Source organism: Hyposmocoma kahamanoa, unplaced genomic scaffold, assembly GCF_003589595.1.
Source record: "Hyposmocoma kahamanoa isolate Upper Pololo Valley unplaced genomic scaffold, ASM358959v1 76, whole genome shotgun sequence".
NCBI lineage: Eukaryota > Metazoa > Arthropoda > Insecta > Lepidoptera > Cosmopterigidae > Hyposmocoma > Hyposmocoma kahamanoa.
Window position 1 is genome coordinate 5,900,886 of NW_020653900.1, and position 13,208 is coordinate 5,914,093.

General features: G+C 38.1%; 1 protein-coding gene across 1 annotated transcript in view; it reads right to left on the reverse strand.

Annotated features, from left to right (window-relative positions):
• LOC113232603 overlaps positions 1-13,208 on the reverse strand; it is a 32,331-nt gene extending 19,123 nt beyond the window's left edge. The window contains exons 1-10 of the mRNA XM_026467372.1: positions 13,199-13,208; positions 12,953-13,042; positions 10,395-10,505; positions 9,236-9,421; positions 8,013-8,206; positions 6,875-6,941; positions 6,190-6,382; positions 5,378-5,529; positions 4,326-4,505; positions 2,299-2,449 (exon numbers count right to left, since the gene is read on the reverse strand). Coding sequence (XP_026323157.1) covers positions 2,299-2,449; positions 4,326-4,505; positions 5,378-5,529; positions 6,190-6,382; positions 6,875-6,941; positions 8,013-8,206; positions 9,236-9,421; positions 10,395-10,505; positions 12,953-13,042; positions 13,199-13,208 — 1,334 coding nt within the window. The remainder of the gene's footprint in view (positions 1-2,298; positions 2,450-4,325; positions 4,506-5,377; positions 5,530-6,189; positions 6,383-6,874; positions 6,942-8,012; positions 8,207-9,235; positions 9,422-10,394; positions 10,506-12,952; positions 13,043-13,198) is intronic.

Below are 13,208 nucleotides of genomic sequence, written 5' to 3' on the forward strand. Positions count from 1 at the left end.
CCTGTAGCTGCAAGTCATCCACGCATCCGCCGCGCTCAACGCGTCGGCGTGCACTGAACGGCGAGCGCGCGGCGGGTCCTATTTATGCCTTCGCGCGCACCCGCGCCGTAACATCTCTATGTACTACTTACTCAATCAGACTTGTACTATTTCTAAGATATACAAAAGTATATAAGTAGTAACATTCGTTGATTAAATGTCGAGCTACACCAAGCCACACCAAGCTAGCAAGCCACAGCAATAGCCTTCGACTCCTGAACAACCAGCGTTTTATTTGCCTACCAGCAGCTACACAATAGGCTCCTAAATACCTTTCGAGGCTTGCTTTGCGTTGGATTCCTTTGCGTTGCGCGAGTTTGATATCTAGCAAGCTTGATATTCCCGCGCAAGCAACAGGGAACGTTTGCGGAGGACAGCACCTCTGGCCAATCACAGAGCAGCAGCGTCCATGCTTCCACTACAAGCAAATCAAAGACAATGCGCCGCGCATACGCACAAGTCTCTCCGCGACGCAACGCCTTTGCGCGGAAGGCAGATTTCTACGCGCCGTGTACGCAGCCAACGCAAGCAATGCAAACGCAAGTGAAACACTCGTGAACCTGGCATTAGACACTCGCGCACTACATCGATACAAACGCGCGATTGCATCGCTACACCTGGGATATAAAAAGCGATTGTATCTATCCAATCGCGCGTTTGTACCGACACAGTCGCGAGATGACAAGTGTAGCGATACGATCGCGCGTTTCACGAACGCGCTTCAATTGACAAAGTAGTTGTTTTTATTTGCCTAAGCAGTACATAACTGTAGGTATTATCGTCAGGTAATGAGCATTAATTTATAATAGCGAGCATTCGAGTGGAAAACATGCAACTGTAATAAATAACACACTAGCTCTTGTGTACATTTTTTACTAACGTGTCTTATTAATGATGTATTGATAAATTAATCAAAGAAAATATGTTAAGAAAGCCCGTGTATGTGGCGAAAATGATGAACGTGTTTTAAGACTAATTCATTCATTCAATTCGAGTTCAAAAACGAAATTAGTTTTTTTTTAATGGCACGAATCAAATGTTTTTATAATTAGATACATATTCAATTTTCTTCCACAGAACCAAACATCGTATTACAACGCGTTGGACTAACCAAGTAATTACAATACAACGCAAAATAAACAACACAAACTGTTTAATAGTAGACCAATATTTTTTTTTATTAAAAGGAGGCAGAGAGCGCTCTATAATTATAATTAGATACACTAATTGCAAAAAAAAACACATTTATGAATAATTAAATGTAGGTATATTATTGTTAACAAGTCAATATAACTACGTAAAAACTATACTGAAACAAGAATGTATTCTAACAGTATACACAGGTGGCTAAATAAATTTTAGTTGCTGAACTACATTTCTCTAAATTTAAAACAATATTTTAAATAGTGATAAAATGATAAATGAAAAGGATCACTACAGCGTTGTTCAAACGTCATCGAATATATAACCAGAAATAGAGACGAAATAAGGGCCATCCATCACTCGCAACTCATCATAAAAATGGGACTTATATCACTTTTAAATATCAACTCTCGTTTGCACTGAAATCACAAATTAGAAAGCTTAAATAGTACAGCGCCACCAACTGACCTGTGTATACGTCTCCGTATATTCCAAAAATATTCTGTATTTATTGTAAGATAATATCTCTAACTATGGGGGGCTATTCTATTCGAGATATGGAAAAACAGGAAAAACAGCAAAACATCTATCAGTCACATTTCATAATAATTAAATATGTATTTTTTTGATTTTCGTCCAGTATAGCAACGCTCAAGTTAAACTGGACGATTTGAAGTACAACAATTGACGATACCCGTCAATTGTTTGGAATTCGGGCTGGCCAATCGGAGCGCAGTAATGATTAGCCAGAGTAGTTTTCAAACAAATTAAATGACATTTCGTCTCTATTTCTGGTTGCCGAAACAGTACACCATCACAAGAAACCGTGATTTTGTTTATGATGCAAAGTGATGAGACGAGAAGTCGTGCGCCTGGTGATAAGCGACACGACTGTTCATAGCAGTTGCGGTATCAACCTGAGACGTGACGACGAGGAAGACCAAGAATGAGATAACTTGGACGCGTATCAGGGATTAGCCTGACATTACGTCAAACAGGGAGCTGCGATGTCAAACTAAGTTTATTTAAAAAAAATCCGTTTGACAAATTTACAACTTTATACACACGTTCTTCATCGAGTCATTGTCGTCAGGAAATGGATAGTGGACGTTTCATCATCGTCTCTTCAAGCTAATATGATGTCCTTCTTCCGACTTAAGCATGACGTCAACTTTGAGCTGCATTTTGTCCCATTCGCCCGTGATGCGGTAATGCCGAAGTATGTGAGAAAGGGTTACCTTCAATGACATTAGTGCGTAGCCTTTACCTGTAGGCAGAGATGGTCACGTTTTATTACAATAAAATATAATAAATAATAAACGAAATACACACACACACACACACACACACACACACACACACAAACACACACACGCACACATTATTTAAATGAGCCGTTAAATAACGCACATACTCATACCCCACACTAGGGAAACCCCTGTATCGCGGGTGCTATGGACACACACATAGACAAATTCCAAATTACACCCAAACTCACGAGGGAAATAGATATAGGCCATACAAATATTTCTCCCAAATCGGTAATCGAACCGGGATTCTGCGTGGCAGACCAGCATAATAATGGCAGAGAACAAAAAGTAAAGAGAACGGACACTCTCCGCCCCTCCCTAGTTTTAGATACCGCACCACGCCCCGCACATTGCCGGTCATATTGACTGAACGACAACAAGGCTGCCGGCGAGCCGTTTTCGCGCGAAGACGGCTTTGATATTTGAATATAGTCTTCATTTATTCATTACAAAACTTGTACGTCAATATAAAACATTATTTTACGTTACTATTTATAATGGTCGTGAATTGTGCTGTGAAAGGCTGTTTATCAATTTTCCGAAAGATGAAACGAAGTAAGCAAAAAAAATGTATGTCAGTTATTGTTTTCTTCATTTATTTACTGCAGAGTAATATATGTATGCATAAAAATATAGATTTATTATATCAATATAATGAAGCGCCATGACGTCGTAGGCAAGGGTTCTCGAATTTTCAATTCGTATTGCCGATAAATATTACGTAAGTAATGAATATACCTAATTATAGGAAATGAACTTAAGAACTCAAAATATACCTAATTATTAAGAAAATAATGATAATCAACTTGGACACGCAATTTCAAATACCTTGGTTACCTTATTTAATTATTTAGTACATGTCCAAAGTATAACATTTTAACGGCTTTTAATATATTTTTTAAATAAACCTTCAATATTACTCTAGTTAGTGAATTAATGAAAAATATGATATTATATCGATATAAACACATAATAGACATGTGTAATAATTTGGGTTCTGGATTCTATTAATAGAATCATAGATAACAAATTCTCGTTAGCATTTTCGCTATGTTGCCGCTCTGATCACGTAAGGTAATAGTGCAAGAAAGTGAAGGGTAACCCTGCCACTTCACGCACACATTTGCGCGTGTGCAGATAGCGCCTTGGTGTATGTAGTAGGTAAATAATTTTCAACTGTTGTATGGAGTGTCCGGAATGTGGTAAAGGTTCGGCCACGGAGGCAGTTGATCACTCGTAAAAAACCCAAAATAAAGCAGTGTTTTTTTCAAAAAGCTAGCCGATTATTTTTTATTTTAGGTTTATTTTGAAAATAAAAAAATAGTCGAGTGTCATTTGTTTTCATGTATAGAAGTTGATTTTGCGATCTTATAAATTTCGTAAATATTACTTAGTCAAAAAAGTTTTTAGTTTTTAGCGGCAGTGTGCGGAGGGTATTAATTTACCGCTGCTATCGCGTTGTCCGGCGAAACCAATTTCACAAATCAAGCGATAATGAAGGATACGGCCGACTTGGGCGGTATAGCGCGGCTTCCCGATTTCGCTCCAGTCGCGGAATTTCATACAAACATTTTTTTGCTATCCACAACGATAGCTAATACCGCTTACATCTCATAGACCTTAATTTCAGCTGCTTGTCGCTAATTTGTCTATCGTATCAACGTCCCTGGAGTATTTCTATTACGTAATTTCTTTCACGAGAGTTTCTTTCTACGGAAACTGCGCTCAAGAAATCCTAAGTAAGCCGATTAAGGCCAAGTCTTTTTCTAAAACTCGATGTGTAATATTTACGGCCTGAAATTGTACATGCATACTAAATCACATTAACAATACCGATGCAATGACGCCGACCCATGCTGAAGGTAGCGAATGCATTCGGTTGATCCGGCAAGGTGGCATGATCGAGCCACCGTTCAGGCTTGAACACGTGGGCGTCTTTCCCCCATATCGGATGTCTGTTGATTCCGTACACTGATATGAAACACATGCGACCCGCTGTCAAGGTGTAATTTTCTGAGAACAAATAAAAAAGTAAGGTACGTGCTGAAGACAAAATTTTTTAAGTACCTGTTACGTCTTCTCACGTTAAAATATGTCACGGAAATTCAAAGAGATTTTCGATGCAATGTAGTTAACACAATGTATGACTAAAAGCAGATGATCTTGTTATATATGTTTAGAATACTTATTTATAACATTGTACACAAGTAGCAACAAATAAGTAATATTTTACACAAACACACCACGCATACACATAAACTTAAAATAACCGTTATAAATACCTTGAAACAACCGTATGCGTAAAAAAACCGTTCCATTAATGAATGGAACGGTTTTTTTATGCATACCTACACAACACTTATAGTTTTAGAGAATTTACGGAAGCACTAAGGAGTGTTACACCAGTCTATCCCGAAAATTTCTTAAACTCAAGCAAGAGCTACGCACCTAACTGCCCTTACGCGTCAACACCTTTTCAATTTACGTATCACGGACAGCCCTCTATGCAGAGCGTGCATGGAGGAGGAGGAGGAAGGGGCTGTGCATATCCTACTAGACTAGAATGCTCTAGCCTGGCCAACTACAAGGTATTTCACCTTGGAGTGCCGAGGTCACTCCGCAAAGTCCTCAGCAAATCCACGACAATGCTAAGATTCTGGGTTGAGCTCGGGTGGCACGAAAATATACCCAGACGATGAGTTACGGACACAAGCCCGTTACGCCATACCACGTACTATACACTTCATGCCGTTTTCTTATCAAGGTAACCAAAGACCACATCCTTCCACTTGCTACGCTGACACACCTTTTTCGCCTCATCAACACATATCAATGCTTTCATACACGATTGTCGGTTAAGAAAAAGATCTTAAAACTGTCCTTACTAAGTTTCAAATTTCTGTCTACGTTTCGAGCCATGATGGGCGCGATGGGCAGTATTCTCATACTCTCTTTGATCACCGCTTCTAAGTATGCCAGGGAAGTCAAATCACACTTCTCTACTTCTCTGTCTGAATCACCAAATACTTCGTTTAACCTGAAAACAATTAAACATCTATTTTACTTACCTATTTCTGTCGCCAAGTAGTAACGTCAACATTACTGTATTTCGGTTTTGAATGGTAAGGTTGCTGGTGTAATTACAGGCACACGGGACTTGTCAACTTATGTCTCTGGGTGACGGGCACAGTGGCAGTGCCCAGTCAGATCTTTGCGATTTAAAGCTCTGAGAGGCACTGCAACTGCTTTGAAGAAGCATGTCTGTTATAGACAGGCGTGTAGCTTCTCATCAGGCGCACGACTTGTTCATCCCATCACTAGATATTATAATTTAAAAAATCTCAAGATTTCTTCACTTTCATGTCGGGAAGATCACAAAATTCTTCAAAGACATCTACATTCTTCCTTACCGGTTCAATTGCCAGTTTTCACTAAAGTACGTGGTTTGATGATAGTAACGATTGTTTATATGTCTTTGTAAAGAACACCTACAAGTTAACCGAAAATATCACGCGTCTTTAAAAATAGCGGTACAGGTCAAAAATAATCAGAAATGAGAAAATAATATCGATAGTCTGTGAAAATTTAAACTGGGTAAATTCTAAAAACTTTCCGAATTTTTACACTATAATGGGTACAAAGGGATCTTTATCCTTATTCAGTGAGGACTTACAATTTTACAGGCAATTATACTTACTCCTCAAAAATCTTTTCCTGAACTTTTGGATGCGAACCAATCAACACCATAATATACATAAGAGCGGCTGCTGACGTATCGTGTCCGCCTAGTACTATTGACTCAACATGATCTACAATATCCTGTTTCGTAAATAAGTCCTTCTTTGAAGAGATATCCAAAAGAAGATCTAGGAATGGCCTTGATTTTATACCTGTGAAATATTTATAAGTTCTAACATTTGTAATAAATTTAAAAAACACCAAAAAGCAGATCTCAAGAGGTTATCAGACGCATAATCCTCCTTATCAATTTCGATAACAGCGACCCTTTGATATTAGTTCCATGTGCCCTAATGTAACTCGCCATACCGAATTTTGTCTTAAATGATCACAAATAGAGCAATAAAATTGGCCTGCAGAGTTAAAAGTATAGGTAAAGGAAAGCTTAGGGCTCTTTCTACATATTTCGCGTTTCTCGTTTAATGTTTCGAGTCGCTTTTATTCGAATCTTTTTACATTTCTATATATAATACATCGCAAGTCGACCAGATGTAAAGAGGTACCCGCGACACACGATACAGGATTTCCTTAGTGCAGGGCTATGAGTGTGGGCATTATTTTTTATTTTTTCATACAAATGGTAACAAATAGATCACATCGTTATAAAGTAAAGTAACACACTAATAACATTAGTCATTAAAAACCTTTTTTATCCCAAGAATTTTCAGGAACACCGTTGCCATAAATATTGGACTGCTTTCTTTCTAATACCTGCAACATTAAGGTTTTAAGAGAAATAAAAGAGCAACTGTGAAAGTGTTTTATCCAATACGACCAAATTCTGATAAAGTTGAAGTAAATTAAAAGCCGATATGTTGGGAAATTGCTATATACTCGTAATTAAATGATTTAATAACAACACCAATGTACTGCCGTCCTTATTATATATAACTAACACAATCGATATTTTTAGCGAAATTGGATTATTGACATAATTGGAATCAGCTAAACGAGGTCTACAACCGCCTTACTTTGTTTCAATTATAATGCAAAATCAACTTATTTAGTTTCAGTTTTATTGCAAAATCAACTTATTTAGTTGCAATTTCATTGCAAAGTCAACTTATTTAGTTTAAGTTTTATTACAAAATCAGCTTATTTAATTTCAATTTTATTGCAAACTCAACTTATTTGGTTTCAGTTTTATTGCAAAATCAAAATCAGGATTTGACATTTAATATGAAAATTTAATTTACCATGAACTTTTGAGTTAAGGAAAACATCGTCTTGAAACGTGTCCTTCGAAAAAGGTTCACAACCCTCGGAAAACGTGTGAAGTCTCTAACCCGCATTGAGCGAACTAGGCGGACTATGGCTTAAACCCTGGCCTGAGAAAAGGCCCGTGCTCTGCAGTGGGACGTATAATTGATGATAAGTAACTGACCTTGACAAGTATTTTGTCAGTTTGCTCCGTCATAAGGACAATAAGTTGTTGCGGCCCACTCGTCAAATATTGGAAGAAGAAAAAATTTAAATTTTATTTTTCGTAGTTTTCAATTTAGTTTTATTTCATATTTTAATATAGTTTTTTTTCATTGAATGTAAACAATAGGATTTATAAATAGTTTTTTTTTAATTAAGTTGTTTTAAGTGATTATGACGATGATGTGTTCGGCTGTAATTGGCTCGCACACTTGTATTATTTATATTTATCTTGTATTATTATAATAATGTATATAAATATTAAGTGTGTTAAGCTGTTGCTGAATCAATATATAAATAAACATAGTATCGAGTAAGTGTATCAATTTATAAAATAAAGTAAAAAAGATGAAGAAATACCACATAATCCAACTGGTGTAGCTTCTCCAGCAATTCATCCTGCTTCTTCTTGAGACTGGTCCAGTTGAAGAACTTAGTCTTATGCAAAAATACGTTGTGGAATCTCTTAACCAATACTTCGAACATTTCTTCGGCTGCTTCCAGGTATTGTTTTATTACCGGATTGTCATTCAAGTCTACGCCTAGGGTTGTCACTGTAAGAGCGGTTACACACGGTGACTTTTAGCAGTAGTAGCGATACAGTCACTAATCGTGTAGCTTTACACACACGCGCGACTTTAAGCATCGATGCGAACGCGATGCAAACGCGATGCAAACGCGATGCAAACGCGATGCAAATGCGTTGCAAACGCGATACAAACACGATACACGTTTTAAATTAACTAATTTATTTATTTAATGTATTTATTAATTTCACTTTTAAATTTACAATTAACAAAACAAAACAATGTGTTAAACCTATACATAAATTACTCAACATAAACGACTGTATAGATACCGTTGCGCGTTTGCATCGATACAATCGTGCGTTCGTATCGATGCAGACGCGCGTTTGTATCGATCCAGTCGCGCGTTTGCATCAGTGCAATCGCACGTTTTTATCAATGCAATCGCGCGTCTGACGATGAGGTCGACGATGTAGCATGCACACCATAGTCCCTATTCACTCTCGCCTTGAAAAGGTCCAAGTTATGGTATTCGGGGAACAAGTCCGCAGGCAGGAAATTCCACTCCCGAGCCGTTCGTAATATAAATGTGGAAGCGAAACACTTCGTGAAAATCCTGGGCATATCCACAACATAGGGGTGGAACCCCAGCCCACGTCTAGCCCAGCAATCTAGAACTGTGATGTTTTGTTCTCAGATTGCACCTAAGATTTCAGGTGCAATCTACATGATTCGCTGGATTCGAAAATTACTGGTTAAAGAGCCCGTGTATAATATAATAATATGTACCAGAAAAACCACCATTGACTGGTCTCAAACGAGGAAATTCCCTGTGCTATGAGTGCCAGAACTACAGAATTCTGGGGCACTTCCCAAACACCCAAACCAGAACCAATTCAGAAAAATTAATTTCCCAAATTGGTCCTACCAGGAATCGAACACGGGACCTCCACATCCAGCGCCCATAATGTAAATTGATAGGCCACCGAGGTTGTCAAGTCGTGTAGGTATGAAAAAAAGCACATGAATCCGACAAATAACTTTTAAATTACTTACAACAAATAGTCTCCAAAGCATATATCCTGGTATAATGCCAATGATCGAATGGTCCCTTGTCTACTTCGACTTCTAAACTCTTGACTAGTCGTTTCGCTTGCATATTAAAGATTTGTATGAAACTATCCACGACAGACGGGCTGAATGATGGATTTAGCAGTTTGCGGTGAGTCTTCCATATTGGTACTTGAAAAGAAAACGTCTTAATGGAATAAGAAGCTTCGGCTTAAAGAAGATAAAAATAATGCTGCACAATCATGTGCAGTTCTAACACAATAGGCTGGTCTTTTTTTATAAAAAATAAATGCGCATATGACCTCCATCTCACCTGATGGAAAATGATGATGAGGTCGACGATGTAGTATGCACACCTAAATAATGCCTATTCACTCGCGCTTTGAAAAGGTCCAAGTTATAGTGTTCGGGAAATAAGTCTGCAGGTAAGGATGTCCACTCTTTAGCGGCTCGCCATATAAATGTCATGCCACAACATAGGGGATGATGGAAAGGGGAAGGCGAAATCAAATTATGCAATTCCATCGCACACTCTACTTGGTATTATACAGATGGCAGCTCATCAAGCTACACATTGACGAATCTTATTCCGTTGCACTGGAGGCAATATTCGAACATAAATGTAAACTTGTAATACAAACTTGATCTACAGCTAAGTCTATTCAGCGTACAATTGACCTAGGATTTATTTTAAAGATTAGTATTTTATTACGAGTACAAAGATAGAACACACCGAATTTGTTTTCGTCGACCCGGTGAGATATGAACCTAGTCCATGCTGCACCGTAGCATTGCTCTTTACCAACTGAGCTACAGGTCCAGTTACCGAGCCGTCGAAATTCTCCTATGTGTTTTTTGTTATATCTTTGTAGTGGCTTTCGGCATTCGTCGCCGCTAGTGACATCTAGTGAGAGATTTTTTAATAACCTTCTCACCGCAGCAATGTCGCTTCGATAAAATGTATTTATTGAGATTTATAGAATAGATAGATTAATACATTTCGGGACTTTCTAATCGGTCAAAAGAAGAACCGTGACGGTGGAACTAAAACACACATCTCTGAAACATATCTGATTGCAAAACAGTAATGGTGATCCCCTTAAGACTATATGAATATTATCTGAAGATAAATAAATAAACTTACACTTTGCTGTGGCCAACCCATTTCCAAGCCAAGGTCGCGCGAATCTATAGAACCCTTCTTTTGCCAAACAATTATTAGCGACTGTAGTACTGTCCTCTGGATCTGTCACTACTGAAAGTAAAATAATGGTCGGTCAAGACACCGGAGACGAAGCGGGTAGGTGTGATGCGGTGCGTAAGTAAGGCGGTGGTATGTTGCGACTCCGCATTGTTCGTATCACATGTGGCTCTCGGTGGGCTGAAATCACATACCTTGCGACACACGCAAGGTACTGGCAACGCCCATGTGGCGTTGATCTTGCAAAAAAAGAGACCTAACAGTTTTTTCATCACTTATGCGATAAACTAGGCGGTATTTTTAACATACGGTCGTAGAGCAGCAATGGGATTTTAGTTTTATTTCTACTCTCCCTCGAACCGCTCGGAGCGCGGAAGCCTCGAAGTAGAGACCTTGCGCACCAAGAGGCTCAAATTGCAGTGGACTTTTTGATTTAATTTAAAAAAATATAAATACAATCGAATTTATTTTATTTCTAATTTTTATAACATATTCTATACACATATATACCATGACACATTATTATGTAAATTTAAAAGATTCTACATTTTATAATAATAATTATCATTGTTATTATTATTATTTATTTATTCATACATAAAGCCCAAGCAAGAAGTTTTAAGGATTTGTGAGATACTTAAAAGTTTATGAATAAACTATAACGTTATTGAATCTAATTTTCCTTTTTTTCAACTTCCTACGTACTACGTACGTTAACGTAGACGGAACAGCAATTAATGTAGTATGCGCTCGGCTTCGGCTGGGGCTTGAATGTACCTGTTCGCAATTGTCTACCGCCCTTGTGACACAATATAATATACTGTCAAATTCCGAACGCTATTACTGACAAAAATCAATGAAACAGTCGTTACTAAAGAAAATTATAATTTTCAAAATTAGTAACAATTAGTAGTGGTGACGCTATATATTAAAAAGTTTGGTTTTAATATATATATATAATAAACTATAATCTGATAAAAGACGGCGTTGCCAAGTAGCAAACAGTAGTAACTCATCTAACACTTACATACATCCTTTTCGCTTTTGTAGCCAGGGAAATACTGCCACCATAACTATTTCTGCCTCCAATCAGTAATGTGAGTATAACGGTATTCGGGTTTTGAAGGGTAAGGGTGTTGGTGAAATTACAGGCACATGGGACTTGTCTACTTATGTCTCAGGATGACGAGCGCAATGGCAGTGACCCTAAGATCTTTGTGATATAAAGTTCTAAGTGGCACTGCAACTGTTATGGATAGACGTTTCGCATACCACCAGGTGCACGACTTGTTTGAGCCACCACTTGGTATAATAAAAAAAAAATGGATGGACGAACTGAGAAAGGTAGGTAAGTGAAGGCAGCGGTTGAATGTGGCACAGGACCGAGAGAGTTGGCGTGCTCAGGGGGAGGCTTATGTCCAACAGTGAATGCATGTAAGCTGGTGATGAAAAATCTACTAAACCGACACGTCACTTCTTACTGTACTCACTGGCACTGCAGTGACCCAAAGACCTTTGCGATTTAAAGCTCTAAGTGCACTGCAATTGTTATGGATAGGCGTGTCGTTTACCACTACCCAAAAAAAAAAAGAATGTACAGTCAAGAGTACATCATGCTTGACACTTTGTACTTAGGACCGTTCTTATCGTAAGCGATACAGAGTTGGATTTAAGTCAGAAGTGTAAAGATGACGTGCTCTTGACCCTGTACAATAAATAAATTATTAGCAAATTATGAACAGTAGATCTTTCTTGTTACTTTACATTACTAATAATGTAATTGTTAAGAGCAATGACAGCAATGATTATGATTTGCATTGTAGCGCTGGACGCGGAGGTCCAGAGTTCGATTCCCGGTGGGGCCAATTTGGGAAACGAAGTTTTCTAAATTGGTTCTGGACTGGGTGTTCTGGAAAGTACCTCAGAGTGAATTCCGTTGCTCTAGTACTCATAGTACAGGGAATTCCCTGCTTTGAGACCAGGCAAATGGTGTGGTTGTCTGGTACATGAATTTTTTTGTTATCTGTTTTGGTGTCCATTTTATAACTAATTAAATATGGATAATGAAACATAAAGCCACTCATGCCATTGTTCCAATTTTGCGAATACATTGCTGTTGTGCTGCCCTTCAAACCGGAACACAGTAATCATGCTAGCAGTAGAAATAAAAAAACGATGGTACTAACAACAAACTCGTCGCAGTCCCACCTTAAGGATTCTTTTCCCGGGCTGGCAACGGTGGTCAGAAACGACCCCCCGCATTTTGCTTGTTCTTGTCAAACAATAGCATAACAAAACATAGCAAGTAATGAAATGAATTACTTGAAAATACAAAAGTTTTTCACAAAAAAGGTCAGCAAAAGTCAAAGACGAGACTAGTTACAATCTCAGCTTGCAAACAAAAATGTTTTGAAACCAAGACTGTGTCATATTTACTGATAGTACCTACGGAGTTATAACCAATAAAGTTGTAAGTATATCATACACCACAGACTACAAACCATAGACCGTGACTGGCCCCACAGATACTGTAAGGACTCCTCCCAATTCTGTAGTTTTCGCCGACACTTCCTGAACGGCTCGCCATAAATCTGAAATAACAATAAAATGGTTTATTTATCTCAACACACGTAGTATCACAGTGGTGTGAGATAAAAAAGTCTGTAGCTCAGCAAAATGGCAGTGTTTAACAGATAACACAGCCTGTCGTATGTATAAAGAGCTAAGCCACACATCTATTTATTTACTTATTACCAT